General features: G+C 38.0%; 1 protein-coding gene across 4 annotated transcripts in view; it reads left to right on the top strand.

Moving 5' to 3' along the window:
* Positions 1-18,156, top strand: part of atrnl1a (attractin-like 1a) — a 287,490-nt gene that overhangs the window by 163,397 nt on the left and 105,937 nt on the right. For 3 of the 4 annotated variants that reach the window (XM_078931510.1, XM_078931509.1, XM_078931508.1), the window contains 2 exons: positions 4,189-4,250; positions 13,557-13,635. In XM_078931510.1, coding sequence (XP_078787636.1) covers positions 4,189-4,250; positions 13,557-13,635 — 141 coding nt within the window. The remainder of the gene's footprint in view (positions 1-4,188; positions 4,251-13,556; positions 13,636-18,156) is intronic. The other variant, XM_078931511.1, reaches the window with a different exon arrangement.

The following is an 18,156-nucleotide window of genomic DNA, read 5'->3' as shown; positions in this document are numbered from 1 at the left end:
ACCAATCAGGGATTCAGATATGGTAGTGACGCACGGATGGCGCCCCTTTTATTTCACAGAAGTGACAACCGTTTGAACATTGATCATGAAGGAGGAATGAATAATTGTGGTTTGTGCCCCTGCCGTAATTCTATGACACCAAGTCTTTCATACTGAGTATCAGAACAGAGCTGTGAAAGAAAAAGCTGGGAGCAAGATTTGCAGCGCTTCAACATTTTGCACCAAGCCTCCTCCAGCTGTTGGTGGCGGACTAGTATCAGGTAGCGATAGTCCAGTGTGAATGCTCTATTCTAAACGAGCATCACATGCCCGGTGTGAGCATAGCATTAGTAATTAGCATAATTCCTGAGATTTGCACCCTTTCGACAAATGCACCAGCCTCTAAGGCAGCAGACATTCAGTAGTAAACAGTAGAAGAAGAACAAGAAGTAGTCCCTCCCTGTTTGTCCAGTGTGAACACCGTGGGCCAAACACTCATTTAAGTTTGAGTTTAAGAACACATTCCACATCCACTGTGTGAAGCTTAAGACTCAGACTTCTTACTCCAGACCTCCTCCCAGTCTCTCATCATCTGGCATTCACACTTAAGTTAGGAGGAATTTAAGAGAAGGATGAATGAAAGCAACAGTTAGAACCTTCAGTTTAGTCCCTATTTTAATTTTACTTACAACCCAATTCTGAATGCAGTTAATAGCGACTGTCGTTCAATTCCAATAATGTTAATTTTCACTTTTTGACTTTGTCTCTGACTCATGATTTTTATCTATGCATTATGAGCTGGTGAATAATTTATGCAGCACCAGAACTATTTTTAGCACCTTTTAATGCCAGTCAGCACCATTGACACCACAAAAACCTGACCACAACTGCTTTGGACTCTCATCTTTCGACCTTCATCACAAGTTATCTAACCTGCAGACCTTGGTTTGTTAAAATAGTGTGTCTTCAGTGGTGTCCAGCACCACTAATGCACTTCCATTCCTCTTAACCTTCTATACTGACCTTAACTATAGGAGATACTAAAATCCTCTGACAACCCAACAATTTTTGGGCTTAAATAACAGATAAGATTGAGTACAGAAGATTGGTGGAGCCATTTGGAGAGTGGTATTAGGGGACTATGGTTCACGAAAAAGACCTAATCCGATTATCTTTTGATAAATTTTAAAAGCATTCCCAGGGGTCTTTTAACTATGAAATATGTCGTAAAAAAAAAAAAAAAAAACTTGTTTTCTAGGACATAGTTTCTGCAAAGTGGCAGTAGTTCATTAGAAATTCACTTCTGAGTAGTGGGCACAACGGTTGGTGCTGAGCAACCTGCTGAGCAATCTCATTCCCCCTTTCCCATCACTGGTTCCAAAATTGTGAGCAATTATTGTACCAGATACCAACTTTGGCGAAGAAAACGAAGACATACTGTACATGGATAATGCAAATTTAAGAAAAAAATGCAAATTTAATGCAACGTTTATTTATATTTTGTATGAATTCGTTGAAATAAATAAATTGGATAAAAATTTTCATTTTTCAGGTACATGCCATAAATGTTTTCAGATCTTCATTTTTGTCCCCAATCCCTTTAGTCACAGCCAAAAAGGAGGGTTCAAGACTCTGATAGTAATCAGTTTTTAAATAAAGGCCTGGGCTTATAATGTAAATGTACTCAACACGGTGGAAATTCCAACTACGCAAAAGAAAGGCTGTGTGAGAAAGATATTAAGAACTCCGGAGAACATTTAAAAAGAAAATAGAAACTTCCTGGCAAATGCATTTGGCCCTTTCTCCAACAGCCTGAGTTTTGTCAGATACAACCAGAGGCAGTGCATTAGGTACGGCACTGTACCAAACACTACTTTATGTTATATCTTTATAATAACTTTCAATGATGACAAATGCAAGAAAGATTAGGAAACACACTTTAGATTGAAAGAAATGGCTCCATGTTGAAGGTTATTTACAGAAACAGACTGGACTCTTACTTTCCTTGTTTTTCTTCCACTCAAAGTAAAGTGCTTTGTTATTAGTTTACGGAAAACAAAAGTTTTTTTACTTCACCTGGCAGATGATGTTGTGTGTATGTCAAGAGAAGTTGCAGTATGACCAACGTTAATGTGCTGATGTTGAATGAGTTCTGGATTCGATTAAGAAGGAAAAACTTTCTGCAAAACTTTAGATTGTGACTGCAACTGTATGTCAGTGAGAGCTCACTTGTTTAGTAGATTAAGGTTGTATTCAGACTGGACACATTTTGGTTAGCTTAAAGTGAAGCAGAAATTGTTTTCTCTGATAATCCAGAACAAATTTTCAGTCTGAATGCACCCACACGGACCCTGGTCCGGCACCAGGAACCGCTCTCGGACCCATCTTTCGAGGGGGTTTTGCTTTGTATCCAATCAGACTGAGCTCCAGTTCACTCTAAGTTTCTTCAGTCTGAAAAGGCTCCATGCTCGGAGCAGAACAACTGAACCAAAACAGCCACCTTAGCCAGGCTTTACGTAAACAGAGTAAAGGAGCATCATTGAGACACAGCAACTGACCGAAATTTGGTCAGATTAATTCAGGCTCACTAAATAAAACTTTTAACATAATACAAATTGCTTCTCACGCTGTTTTACCGACAGTTTATACGCTTTATACACTCAGCAGTGTACTTTTTTAGCCGTTGCTTCTTCAGTAACCGTCTTGCACAACGTGAGATAAGAAGAGCAGTACCTGACGTTGATACTGTTGGGTTAAAAAAACCTGCAACATCAGAAAAACAGCATAAGGAAAGAAAGACAACAGACCAAAGGTACCTTTTTACGAGGAGAATAAACAGAGATCATACCCAGCAACAACCTCTCTCTGCTCTGGCGCATAATCTCTCGCCTCCTCTTTTATTAAGTTTGTTGGGTTTCCCTAAGTTACACATGTGCTGAGCTCTAAGGAGGGGAAACGGATAAAATGCAGCTGCAGCGCAATCAGAAAGCATGAATTGCAACATGTCCGTCTTTTCACAGTCTTCCCACATCATCTCTGGAACTGCAAAGTCTTTTCTCACGGATAAACTAACACAGAGCGTCCTTCGATTCCGGTCTTCACACAGATAACACAGTTCTCATGCTGATGCTGGGAAGACGCTAAGAAAGGTGGTCTCCTCCCAAGAGTTTCACCTTCACCTTTGAAACAAACTTGGACACAGACACTTTTGCATGCATGATTATATTATCTATATAGCTAAGTAATGCGTATAAGCAAATATGAGATAACTCATCTATATTATTCCAACAGTTACAGACGTTCAAAATCTAAAGTTTAAATCAGTAAACTATCCCGACAAGGACTGCAAAGCGTAGACCTTCCATAATTTGTGCTTCTCGTTGCTTTGCCCCACCCTCTTAATACCTAGCCAATGACTGAAGAGATCTTTAGGCATGTGCTTTTGTTTACAAGATTTGGTTCAAAGAGATATACAGTTGAAAGGCAGTCTAATACACGGAAACAATCAAAACATTCACAGTAACATGGCAAGCTAACATTTGTACAGTAATTAATTAGAAATTCTCCAAAGGATGCAAATTAAAACGCACAATTTAATATCTGTTTGATCTGATTTTACATGTCAAGGAAGGAATTTGTAGAGATTCACTGGCAACATGGTGACGTGATCCAGTAGTCCAACAAGGTGCCTGAGTCAACATGTGTCACCTTTGAGGCTCTGGACACCACAGAGCTGCTATCTTCACACTAACATGATGGTGGACGAGGTGGACTCAGTGGAGCTGCAGCATCCAGCTGTTTGCTGCAGTTCAATTGAGCAAATTCCTGCAGGAATACAAGAAAACATGCACCACAAGAAGCCTTTATGTCACAGACTAATAACAGCTTGCCATACACTGGCTTTCACTGTGCTTTCTGTGTTTGTGTCAGGAAGAAAATATCAACAAGTTAGCGAAAAGTTTTTTTTGTTTTTTTTTTTTTGTCAACCATCTTCAAAATGAAAAATACATAAATGAAACTGGGGCATTCTGTTGGTGATGTGATTGATAGCGGTTTGTTTTGACAGATTCTTGAATGTTATTGGAACAGCATAATTTTCTTTCCCAAATGATTTCCTGTGTTTATTCTATTTTTTTGTACAATGGTCAGATGTATTTATTTCCTTGTATTATTACTCATCTTAAGTTCTTTTCCTTTTCTTTTTAACAGATTGCTTTCTCTCAGCACAACAGCATCATGGATCTGGTCCAGTTCTTTGTAACATTTTTCAGGTAAAACATAATTCATGTTTGCATTACATCCTGCATGTTTTTGAACTTTTCTTCTTCAGTTTGCTGTGACTTTTTGGTTGTTATTCAAACTGAACTCTGAGTTACTGTAGACCATGTCAGCCAGAAGCATGAAGCTTAACCTTCAACATCCGTGGTAACTGAATAACTAAATGGCGAAAGAAGGCATAGGTACGTGCTTGCAATGAAAAATAGGGTAGAATTAATTTAAATTCAGCAAAAATGTTTAAGGTCAAAATGAGACAAAATGACATTTTAAAAGAAATGACATCTTAGTTGCTTTAACCACACAATTTCTTGCACGTCAAAATAAGAATGTTGCTTTCTGAACAAGAAAATATTTGCAAGGATGAGCAGTAATGAGCAGCTTTTTAGCAGTCTAACAAAAAAATATTGGATAAAAGGTCAGTTTAAGTTTAGTATGACCATCACCACCATGCTTTAATATGCATTTCCAAGTATTTCTTTGTTCAAATCATTGTAAATGGTGAGCAGATGAAATAATGCCATTAGAAAAAGCTTATAGCCGTAATGTAGGTTCCACAAACATCAGCTGGCATCTGGATCAAAGCTGTACGGTTAGCTGGCTCCAATATTGTATCAGTAATGTCAGGCTGAGGTTTTAAGGGGCTGTTAGCTAGTGGGAGAGTGCAAACAGATGGACGATGGGAAATTGGGCTGGGTTTACCCTGTGCCAACAGTCCCAAAAGTTGACTCAAAAGGGAACTTCAAATGACCTCCTACCGCTCTGTAGACATATTGCAGAAACTATGTCCTAGACATGACACATGTTTTTGATTTTGCCTAGAAACAGCATAATCATAAATAAAAGACCACTGGAAATGGTTTTGAAATAGATCAAAAGATGATCGGAATGGGACTTAAAGATCAAATCTTTTTTTCATTATCATGGAATCTATTATTATTTCTAATAATGTTGAAGACCACACCCAGAAGCAGGTTGTCGGCAGGATCTGCAGTTTTAAGCCTTGACCTGGAACACCATGATTGTTTAACCTAAAAGCAGAACTCAGATGTTCTTTTTGTGTTTTTCTTAGCAGTAATGTCTAACAAAGGTTCATTAAAAAAAGGAAGGTTTTCCTTCCATTGAACATCAGGAGCTACACAAGGCCGGCATTTTGTGAACGAGGCCAGTGTTGCTTCAGAGAGGTTACACATTCATGAAGATAGACAGTGAATCTAATGAGAAGCTTTTGGGAAAGAAGTCAGGAATTAAGTCTGTTGTCTTCAGGCAAGATCCTGCCACTCAGCAAAGACACCAAACAAGTGTGTGTTTGTCTCTGCACACGGGTGTCTGTGCGGATGTGGTTTCCTGTTAATGTTTGCATGTATCTCCCTGACTGTTTTCGTGTCTGAGTGTGTGTCACTGTGCAGCCATGTGGGGAAGTGAGCTGTTTCATTGCCTACGGCCGGCTTCCGGACATCCGCGACCTTTAGGCCTGCATATATGGATGATGTCATCATTACGGGACAGTGTCGAGTTTTGCCGGGAGAGTTCTGGTGTGTGTGTTAGTCAGTGCCCTGGTTAGAAGTTTGCTCTCGTTGCAATGCACTAGTTTGAAAAGGTTATGTATGACAAGACTTCTTCCTTTTATGTTATTTATGGTGTTTATTATATAATGTAGAAGAATATTTTTTAAGGTCTGACACATAATTGTAGCTTTGCAATAACTTAAACAAATAAAAGTCAATAAGGACCAAGTACATACATTTCATGGTTAATAGAAAAATGTCAAGCCGACAAACTTACACTTAAACCTTGACTTACAGAATTTAGACACTTTTTACTCAATGGCACATTAACTATTGTGTTGTTGATTGATCAATCTCAGCAGGAAGCTGTTTACTTTTTTTACCAACACATCTGGCTTGATGACTAAGTAAATAAACAGAAAATATCAAACTACTTTTTGTGTTTTATAACACCTTTTTTCTGCCTTTACACACCTTTTTAAAAGTGATTATGATCTGACTTTGTTTCTGCAAACGTTTGATCTCTTTCTGCCACAAACGACCCAAGACCAATGGAGTTGATCAAGTTGTCCAGTGGCCCATAGTGGCAGTGGGGTTAAGGTATGGGCAGGTGTTTGGTATGGATGAAGAACACAGCTACATTTTATTGATGGCACAGATATTCTGTGACGAGATCCTGAGGCCCATGTGGCAGCATGATAATGGACGGTCCCATGTTACCGTGCATCCACACTATAATTTGATGATGAAAAACATCCAAGTTCTTGCATGGCCAGCATATTGGACACATCACCCTTTGAGCATGATTGGGATGCTCTAGATTACCAAATATGGCAGCGTGTTGCAATGACATAGCCATTGAAGAGGAGTCGAACCACATTCCACAGACCACAATCGACAACCTGATCAACTCTATATTGATATTTTTTTTTCAGTGTACAGTATATATACATTAAAAAATAACATTTGCATCGCACATTAAGTCAGTTAAATCTTTCACTGTCCTTACAAGAAACCATTGTTGTTCAAAGTTACAGTCTTACTTGCAAATAACTAGTGATCATTTTGAACAGAAAGCAGGTATTTAAAGGCTGCATCAGTTTATTATTGCTTTACCTCTGTTTTAACGTGCCAATGGCTTTCATCACTTCCAAGTCTTTTGCTGTGATTACATAACGTTTATGCAAAAAAAGAACTACTGCAGACTAGTAACAGATCCTCCTCTTCAGTCTTCCTTGGAGCAGATGTTGACAAAGATGGTCATGAAAACAGTAATGAGTTCTTGGACTCTCGTGAGCCACTTGGTTTTGAGCAGCTTCACTGCCGCTTTCGAAATAGTAAGAGGAAAGCTGATTGCTAATCAGAACAGCAAGAGCTGCAAGTAATTGGACGGAACTGAACTGCGGTGTCACCAATTAGCATTTGAGGCTGTGGAGAGCACTGATATAAATGCAACATAATTTTGTCCAATTTTTCAGATTCTTTTTTTTTCTATTTCTTGCATTAGTAAGTGAGAGTACGGATCAACTGTGGATGAGAGCAGGAAGATAAAGAAAGAAAAGACTTTCAGCAGCAAATCCTAATTTTGCTCAGTATTTGTAAGACAATAATATTGGCCTCAGGCAATTCTATTCTGCTTAAAATGATAGCCTTGTACAGCAACACACTAAAACTGTAATTGCAATGAAAGTAAGCTGCTGGATGAGATTGGGAATGTTTGATCCTACAGAATTTTACCTCTGAGCTTTTGTCTTATTGGCTTATATATATATATAAAAAACGCCCCTCTCACCCTCCGCGGGTGGTTTCTCCTCCAAGCTCGGGTCCTCTACCAGAGGCCTGGGAGCTTGAAGGTCCTGCGCAGTATCTTAGCTGTTCCTAGCACTGCGCTTTTCTGGACTGAGAGGTCTGAGGTCTTTCCAGGTATCTGTTGTAGCCACTCCTCCAGCTTGGGGGTTACTGCCCCGAGTGCTCCAATTACCACAGGCACCACTGTCACCTTCACTTTCCAGGCTATATATATATATATATATATATATATATATATATATATATATATATATATATATATATATATATATATATATATATATATATATATATTTATATGTATATTTATATGTATATATATATATATATATATTTATATGTTTTATGTGACATTCATTTTTAGGGTTCTTCGTGGAGACAGTGTCTGTCTTTGCGCGTAAACAAAGATTAATGAAAATAATGAGCCATTAATTTACTTCACCAAATTGTTTCTAAGGGACACAATGGCTTAATCACAAAAATTAATTGGTAAATCATGAACAGGAGCTGACACTTTCCAATGTCACTGTGGTGGCCTTGCCATAGAAAAGGTGGACATTTTCATAGTGTCATTAAGATACTCATCGTTGTGTATAATGTTAAGATGTCAATGGACATTATGTTGCCTCCCATGACAATTTCTTAACCTTACTGTTAGAAACATGCGCCGCCGGCTGCATTGGCCACTGGGGCCATCATAGCAAGAAGGCCTCAGTTCAAGTCCTGGCTGGGGGACCTGAAACAGAGTGACCGATGGGGGACCTTTGTAGAATTTGCATGTTCTCCCGTGCATGTGTGGGTTTCTCCGGGACTCCGGCTTCCTCCCACCGTCCAAAAACATATTTCATATAATGTAATTTGTTACTCTAAATTGTCCCTTGATGTGAATGTGAGTGTGTATAGGTGTGTGATTTGTGGCCCTGCGACATTCTGGCGACCTGTCCAGGGTGTCTCCTGCCTTTGCCCGTAAGTGGCCGGGTCAGGCACCAGCATCCCTGTGATCCTGAAAGGAACAAAAAGGGGTTTAGAAAATGAATGAATTAACTGTTAGAAAACCATTAAATATATAATTTTAAGCTTACCTGTTTTTATTTTTTAATTTTTCCTAACTAAAGTAAAAGATAATATGAATGTACTATGGAAACTTCCCTAATTAAATTTAGTGAATTTAACCTAGACTATTGGAAGCAGCTTTCAAAAAAGAGCAAATTTCCATTGACCCCATCATAAAAAGTCCTGGTTTACACCTAAATTACTCCTCTGTCAGGGTTGGTTTCTGAAAAGATCTTGATGCTTATTACTTTCTTTTTCTAGACCGTATGTCCATTTAAATAAGCTTCTTTGTTCCGTTTGATATCAAATTTTTCTCATAATTAGGGGTTGTGGGTTGTTCGGTAGATTGGTAGACACAAAGGGAGCTTCACACTTTTTCTTTCTCCTGCCCAATAGATTTATTTGGAGCATTGTTGACTTTGGAGGAGTAACTTCCGATGGTTCTGTTCTTTTCCCACCTTCTTTTTTGCCATGCAGAATCCAAAGGGTGAAGTCAGAGATGTTTATGATTGAATCACAGACATACTGTATATCTGGAAATATATATAAGTTCAGGGTATTCTTGGACTACGTACGGGCTGATGTAAAATTACTCAACTGTAAACTATGTCTACAAAAGTGGCTTTTATTCAATTAAGGTCACAAAGTGATGCTACAATAGTATTAGCAGTATTATTGTTTACTAAAGTAAAGTGCAGAAGATGAAATGAATAACGGAGAAAGGCAATGTTTCATAGATTGAAGAAAAGGTGCAGTTTTAATGTTATACGAAGAAAACTTGCTGCCTCTGGAAGGTCCTTGCAGTCTAAGCTGATTTGCTGCTTGGGCAGCTGAAGAGCTGTTCTCCCAGTGTGTTCTAGCAGCACCTCGGATAGCTTATTGATTTTTGTTTGCCCTGCTTGTTGGCATTTAGATGTTTGATTGCTCTCTGTTGTTTGTTTGTGTGTGCAGGGGTTCATATGAATCCTCATTTTCTAGTTTTGTGTTTGTAAACTCAAAGCAAACTACTAAGACATTATGATCTACACACACTCACAACTATGGCTGTTTCACCAGTTCGATGGCTCCTGCCTACGGATGGATGCTCTTAAAGCCAAAACTATCAAGAGACTCAGTGGAGTGTTACCAAATCCACAGGATAGCCTCCCATCCTCTTCATCCATACTTTTCCCTAATGTCTTTGTAATAGCGACAATTAGCCACTTCGGCTCAGTGGTTTGACGGCTAAGCTCAGGTCCTGTGGCCCATTAATTGGGAACTAATGCAAAACTAGCAGGGAATCTTGGGCCTGGTTATATTTGAATGTTAGCCAATGAGAGTGCAGGGAATATGGTATATTAGGGAATTATAGTATATACTGTATCTCTCTCTCTCTCTCTCTCTCTCTCTCTCTCTCTCTCTCTCTCTCTCTCTCTCTCTCTCTCTCTCTCTCTCTCTCTCTCTCTCTCTCTCTCTCTCTCTCTCTCTCTCTCTCTATATATATATATATACTTTCTTTTATATTATTGTTCAAGAAAATGTTCAAATTAAAGAAGTTATTACTTAACATGTAGGGTAAAATGCGTACAAAACATTCATTGTTTCATGGTTTCCTTGAGGTCCAAACTGGACAGCATCATCCGCTCTGCCACTGCCTCCAGCGTCTCCAGGTTAAGCCCCACCACACAGCCTGCCCTCTTGATCAGGGAATTCAGTTTTTTAAATCCTCATAAATATGGTCCTTGTTCCTGCTTAGTCCTGTTCAGGGTCACAGGCGTCGCTAGAACTTATATCTAACTAAACCTATAAAAGTATTAGGCTTTTTTCTTACGAGAATTTTCTAAAGATGTTCAGAGCTCGTCCACAATTCACATTAAAGCGACCACATATAATGAAAAGTTTATTGAGCTGCAAATAAATTCATGTTTTGGGCATTCGAATTCAATACTTTGCGTTCACGTTTAGCGACAGACATTTTTAAGACTATCTTTAGGCTTTATTTACAAAATAAGCAGCCATTGAACGTGCATTGAAAATTGTACCAGGTTGAACTTTGACTGATCAGGAACTTGGATTTGATAGTGGTGTATGCATGACGTCCCTTTACACGGACAGAAGTGCAAAGCGTTTGAACATTCAACGAGGAGAAAGTAACAATATTAACAATAAGTCTTTCATATATCGTAATAAAGCTGTGAAAGGAAGTGCCTGGAGCTACATTTGTGAGTTGGCACCGCTTCGACATTTTGCACCAAGCCTCTTTTAAGTGTGTAGGTGACAGACATGCACTAGAAAACAGTGGCAATTAAAAGAAGAAGCCCTTCCCAGTGTGAACACCATGGGCTAAATTTGTGTTAAAAAACTAACATTTAGCATTATGCCCTTTGTGTCCATAGCTTCAAACGTTTAAACTTTGCATGCATTATTTACTTTTCATTTTGGAAAATGCACCATTGATTGCACAAATAGAGACATGGGAAATTTTTTCTTCAGCCTTTTTTTTTAAGTTGTACAAAACATGGGCAATAACGTTGTTCATATTTATTGGTACATTGTATTATGGAAGTATAGCTGAACCTTTATTGAAACAGCAGTTAATGAAGCTTAAATAGAACTTGGTGTTTTTCATTCAATAGCACCACTTAGTGTTTTTTTCTTTTTCTCGATGCTGAAGAGGTTTTCCTTTCTACTTAGAGAGTCAAAGCCACCTCACTGTAACTCTGAAAATGTCACATTCAGTATGGACACTAACAGCCTTTACAGGGTTGTGAGCTTCACTTCACAGACAGCTGAGGAAACATGCATGCACACAGATGCACATCCAGATGGATGAAGGGGAGGATTGTTTGTTAGCTGCTCTCCTCAGCAGATTCTCATGGACTTCCTGCCCATTAGTCTTCAGGCGCTCTTACTTTTCAAATGTTCTGTTTGATAAAGAAGCTTTGTGTTTGGCTACAATTCATAGCTCTTTTTGAACAAAAAAGTGTGTGTACAGTCATGTCACATGATGACCTCTTACTTCTCTCTGCTGTCCTAGAATCCCAGCTGGCTTTGGTCACTGAGGTCTTGTCTCTCAGCACATTTCTGAAAGATTTCTGCTTCTTTTGTTGTCTTTACTCCCTGGAAACTGTAGCTCGAAGGCAGTAAATTTAAGTCTTTCTAAATGATTTCATTGTTTTCTCTTCCTTAATTGCAAATCCTGCTAAAAGCTGTAAAATAAATGCTATGTAGTTTTTGTTTTTTGGTCATTAGCAAATGTTGGACTGACAGTACAGTTATTTAACAAAACAAATGCACCATAAAACCACAATGACATTTTCAAAAGGATAACAAAATTGATATTTCACACAAGATCACATTAAGATTTTTTAAAAGTTTGTTTTATGTGCGCTTTTGCTTCCTCATCTTTCATTTTTTTAACGAAGAAATGTGGTGCTGTAATAACTTTAAAAAACAATTTTCTGAAGGATGAACATTTTAATGAATGAATCCTTTACATTATGTTGTGGCAATTCAAGTGCCACATCACTGAGACCACAGTAGTCTCAGAGAGGGAGGAGTTACTAGTAGTTTAGCCTATTTATTTGAACACACCCACATCTGCCAAACAGCATGGACGTCACTTCAGCTCACAGGTCCCTCACTTATGGTGTGGAAATTTACACTCACATTCCCCACTTCCCATGAGTCTTAGGGGTTTAAGGCGGGGCTAACCCCCGGTTCGCCACACTGTGTTGTAGATTGAGGATGTATATGTGCTGAAACCGCGTGCGTGTTTAAGACGGAGCAGGGAACTGCAGCCGAACGCGAGAGCAGCTCTCCCCTCCTTCCAGCAGTAACATGGCAGCATTGTGGAAATAACAGTGCTGGTTAAAAAAACCTTCCATTAAAAGAGAGCAGCAATGACTTTCAAGCGCCGAGGTGTGGCGTGCGCGCCTTGGCGCAGTGCGTGCGCCAGAGGTTTCCTTCCACAACAGTGAATCTTATTAGACTTATTGTACTAATAAATGTCTTACTAACACCCTAAAAATTATATTATAATGCTTGTTAATGTGTTAACAAAGCTTGTTAAGGAATCTTAATATAAAGTGTTACCATTTATTTAAGCTTGAAACTGGAAAAAATTACAAGTGTCAGGGTTGACAGTTAAAATATCATTTTTTTTTAAGGAATGTTACCGGAATATGGTGGTCTTCCAGTTCTGGATGAGGACCAGTTTTGGTTGTTACAGTCCTCTTGACTCCCTTTGATATTATAAAGCACCCGCATGCATTAGCAAAGACAATTAAAAAACAGTTTTTCTTTTAATTGACATACACCACATTCTTGAAATCTTTGCGTTTCCAAACAGAGGATAAAGTTAGTAAAGCATGAAAAACGTCTTTAGAAAGAAAATGTGAACACCGGAAATGACCTGGTTTTATAGCTGTGTATTTCTGTCAGAATCCACTTTGACCCTTATTGGTCTGGGTTTGTTTGCAGCAGGTCTGCCTGTTGACATTTCCACAGATTTCCTATCAAACTCCCTTTACAGTTTCTGTTTTTGTTATTGTTGCCATGCAACTATAATAACTATCCTTTTTTTTTTCCTCTAAAATAAATTTTCTTCCCATTGATTCAGTTAATGCTGCTTTTTTTTATTTGAAGCTGATCATCAGAGTGACATTTAAGTCTGACGTGACCATTTATCTTTAGCTGAAGGTCAAACAACACAACTTCAGTCTTAAATTAAAAGCATGAACTGAAAAATTGTGCGGCTCTGCTAATAGCTTTAAAACTAAACGTTAAAAATTCTCTTGCAGTAGGGGCAAAATTGACTTTTCACATGTATTTTTTTTTTTTTTTCCAGGCCTTAGGGTTTATATTTGATGGTTTCCTTTAGTCTGTGAAGTCTAAATGTTTGCTGCTGCGCCCGCATTGATTTTTGGTTGACTACTACTCTTCACCCACCAGCTGTTTCCTGTCGCTGTTGCTGGTCGCTGCTGTGGTGTGGAAAATCAAACAGACCTGCTGGGCCTCACGACGAAGAGAGGTAAGACACCGCCTACATGGAAGTGTTTATGATGCTTCCGTCTGTTTGTGTTTTTAGATATGCATAGGGTATATAGCATGAGTGCATTACATAACTGCATAAACACTAGTGCAGCATTAAGGCCTAGAATGAATTACTGACACTTCCTTTCTACCCACAAGTAGAGGAGGATGTGTTAATGTCACAAGCCCTGAAAAAAAAAACAAAAAAAAAACTCTTCTCTTAATGAGCATCACCATGACGATAAACAAGGCCATTCCCCTTAATTAGTGCTCCTCATGAAGCACTTAAATGAGACAAAGTGACACTAAATGAAATGGAATGAAGTGATATTTCACTTACAGAGTCAACAGATGCTGCATCATTTCACATTCACTTCTGACCCTCTCAGGCGCGGAAACTCAGACGCTCAAAAACACAGCTTGAACCCTAAATCAATTCATAAGACCAAATGTTTGACATCTTCACTCCTCACCAGCAATTCATGGTCTTTTTCTCACTTTGCCCTTTAACTGATTCAGTGTTTTGTGTTGACTCATCAACAAGAAATCCAGGTTTATTTATGAGCAGTCGAGAGAAAAGCCTGTTGTTTTTACACTAATACACAAATACCTCACTTGTACTCCAACGCAATCAATGTGTCCGTGATTCAAGCCTGTGTTATTCTAAAAAAAAAAAAATAAACTAACCAAAAAGGGATCATTGATTTTATTTATTTATTTTTTTAACTTTGCTCTCAGTCTAAAAAGAAAGAAAAAATTCACTTTTTCTAAAATCAATCTAAATGAAAAGAAAACGAAGCACAAAACTCTTAAAGTTAAGTCACAAATTGAAGAAGCTGTAAAAACAAATATAGATATACAGGAAAATTTTAGCTGTGACCCAGTTTGACATCTTGTTGTCCCACTTCAGTTTGAGGAAGGAAAAAAAAATAAATATAAGAATAAATGTAGAGGGCCTTTGAATTATTATCTCCATCTAAATAATAAAAAAAATATGTATTACAAAGTTCAGGAGTAGAACAGTCAGATTCTCCTTGGAGTCCACCCGCTGATCACGCTACCAACACGCCACGTGCCAAAGTAGAGTCCCTGATAGGTTGACGCTTCGCTTCATCTTTGCCAAAGTTTAGATTTTTGAACTCTCGCTGTGACGCCTTTAACGCCCTGCTGCTATTGCATCTGTACATTGACTAAACATTAAAACTGGATGCAATTGCATTTGGCGGTAAAGCAGCTAAAAAGTAAAAGTGTTGATGTAGATTCACAAAATGTAATATTTCTCTATATTTGTATGTGCCAATGGATATAAATATGACAACATAATACTCTCTTTTCGGATGTAATCCACAATAAGCGCATTTGGGAATTTTTAACAAACTCTCATAGACACAAAGTAAAGGTACAAATGGCCACATGTGTGTTTCAAAAAATCAGGCTTAAGTTCTCTCAGAAATGTTATAGACTGCCAAAGTTGTATTTTGTGTGACTTTATGAAAATTGTTTTTTTTTTTGGGTGGAAGTACCTTATTTGAGCTTGAAGCAAAGCAAAAATCTCTTCTACCTGAAATGCAATATGCAATATTATGACAAATATTGTGATGCATGGTAATAAAAACAAGAGTAATACAACAAATTGGGTTCATTATAAATACCAATTGATATATGACCAATAAGGGGCCATTTTATGAGCTAGAATATCATGAGCTAAATTGTGTGTTTCTCAAACAAATCTGCTTGCTTTTAAACACACACAGGTGTGTGTGCTCCCAGGACAGTGATTGATATCTGACTAAGATGTGTGTTTAGTCGGCTGTGACCGATCTCCATGCTGTTTGTTTAGCCCTGTTTCAGTGGTGATGGCTGGTCGGCCGACACCCGGATGCATTATTTATGAAGGCCAGTCTCTTATCACAGCAGAGCTGCAATGCTGCATTTACTGCACAGCTGGTTTGTTTACATGTGATTCCTTCTCCTCCTCATATTTCTGTTCTGTCTGAAAGTCACCCTTTTCCTTTGACCATCTTTATGATCGTTTTGAGTATTTGCGCCTTCGAGGAGGAAAAAGCGTCAAATTGAAGCTCTGGGGCTTTAGCTTCACTAGTGCCTTATCCTTAGTCTAATTTGAAATGAAACTTTCTTCTCTGCCTGATAATTAATCTGAAATTGAAAAATGATCCAAATAAAGAAATGTATCAAAGTTCTACAGATTAAAGATAAACTAACTCTGGTTGACTGCTTTCTTTTAACCAACTACTTGGATGAAATCAACTGGAGGGAGGACAATGAACTTGGACAGCTCAGCATGTAGTCTTTCATTTTGGAGTGACATGAGCTCTCACGCTATGCCTGCACACCCCTGGCAACGCACATTCAAGCGACCACTTCCAACGAAAAGTCTATGTAAACGCGCATATTTGAACATTTCTGGCTTCTGCGTTCAAAACTCTTGTGTTTACTTGATGCTATGCACGTTTGTACGACTGTTTTTAGACTCTACATATAAAAAGGCGTAATTAATAGTTGCGTTTTGTGCCCAGACGAAATTCTATGACACCAAGTCTTTCATATATCGGAATAGAACTGTGAAAGGAAAAGCCTGGGGTAAGATTCACGAGGTTTGCACCGCTTTGACATTTCGCACTGTCTTCCAACTGCCGGTGGTGGACATGCACTAGTAAAAACTGTTCATTGTGAACACTATAGACTAAATGCATGTTCAACAATGTGCATTTAAGAACGCGCGCCAAATTCACGGTGTTATAGTATTAAAGTCAAAAAGCCTTCAGATTCACCAAACCATTGTGCAACACGTTCAGAATACATTATTATTTCTGAAGATACTGTCAAGATGGGTTTGTCCTCTTTTAAGCAAATTCAAAATTATAGCCTCTTTCATTGATTTTCACTCATTTGATTTGTGCCCATTGCCCCACAGGGAACTGAAGAAAATGTTCTTAAAGTACAGACATTTAGGCTATGTACCACTGCCAAAAAAAGAAGAATCCATACATAACATTCAATGTATTTGTTAATATTTAGTCAGAATTATAATTTTTCTTTTGCTATCAAAACATATGATCTTACTATGACTAAAGAAACTTAAAGGCCCTGTATCAGGCAAAATAATTTTTTGAGCTTTTAATGTATCTATAATGCCAATTCTTTACAAATCAGAGGTGGTATTTTGACTCTGCAGAGGCCAGCTTTAGCTTGATGTCACAAGGAGCGAAAGGCGGTGCCTCAGAGATCGAGTCGCTTCACTTCCGAGTAGGAAAATGAGGTGCAAAAATTACTCATGTTTCATTAAAAAATTGTCCTTTAGTTTGTCAAAGGTAATATATTATCATAGACATATATGCATCTATGAAAGGCTTAAGAAAAGCATGAAATAGGTCCTTAAAAAAGAAAAAAGATGGAAATAGTTTAGTTGTTTCATTGGTACATTTAAACTGCAATATCTCACATTTTTTATGCCGTACAGCAGGAAGTGAAAGTAAAACATACTTTTATGGACTGAACTTGACAAGAATTTAACTCTTAGGATTTGAATGCCAGTTATATTAAGTCCATGTCACACTACTGCTTTTATACATTTGAAAAACCTCAGCTAAGCAACATGAGTCTTCTTAAAAATAAATTCACCGTAAGCTGAATTCTCCTGTCATCAAACATATTTCAAACATACACAGAAGCAAATGCTTCCTATACAACCCATCTGTTCAAACTATCAGGGCTTATCAAAATGCAACATGGTCATGCTGAGATGCAGGAGAAAAAGCAATAGTTTCTTTCAGAATGCACTACACGGAGAAAGAAAGAAAAAAGTCCTGCTGTGGGTTCCCTGGAATGTGCTGTTCTCTCTTTACTGTTCTCTGGGGATCTCGTCTGCAGGGAAACCTCAGCAGAAGGTGAAAATGGGAACTCTTTGCTGTTAATTATGGATTACAACCAGTCACAAGACTACAGAGAGAACTGAATATTAATAGAAGCACAGTTTCATGTTAATTGCTTTTCCTCATGCTGGGTTTTTCTTCTTTTTTTCATTGTTAACAATAATTTTTGGTATAAGATCAAACAATCAGAAACTACTTTGAAATTCTAATGATGACGCGCACACACACACACACACACACACACAGAAAAAGCAGTCTTTGTTTTTTTCCTGAAAGACTTTCTCAGAACCTTGTTTTTGGGCCACTGTAATAGTGTATAGAACTAGACAGAATAAATCATAAAAAATAAAAGAAAGTTAAGAAAAATAGATCCTTGCAGTTCTTTTCTTTTTCTTTTTCACTTTTCTTTGAATATTTTCTGTGCTATGTGTAATGTCTAAATAACCACTAGATACTTACCTGGATGTAGATCTTTTTTTTTAAATCAAACCAGTGGAAATGTACACTCACCTGTCCAACTTTTCTTTAACGAAAATTTCTAATCAGCCAATCACATGGCAGAAACTCAATCTATTTAGGCATGTAGACATGGTCAAGACGATCTGCTACAGTTCTGACCGAGCATT

The sequence above is a fragment of the Oryzias latipes genome, chromosome 15 (genome assembly GCF_053564925.1).
Source record: "Oryzias latipes strain Hd-rR chromosome 15, Olatipes_Hd-rR_3.1".
Taxonomy (NCBI): domain Eukaryota; kingdom Metazoa; phylum Chordata; class Actinopteri; order Beloniformes; family Adrianichthyidae; genus Oryzias; species Oryzias latipes.
The sequence above is the reverse complement of the archived record's forward strand: the minus strand, read 5'-3'. Positions and strand labels throughout refer to the sequence as shown.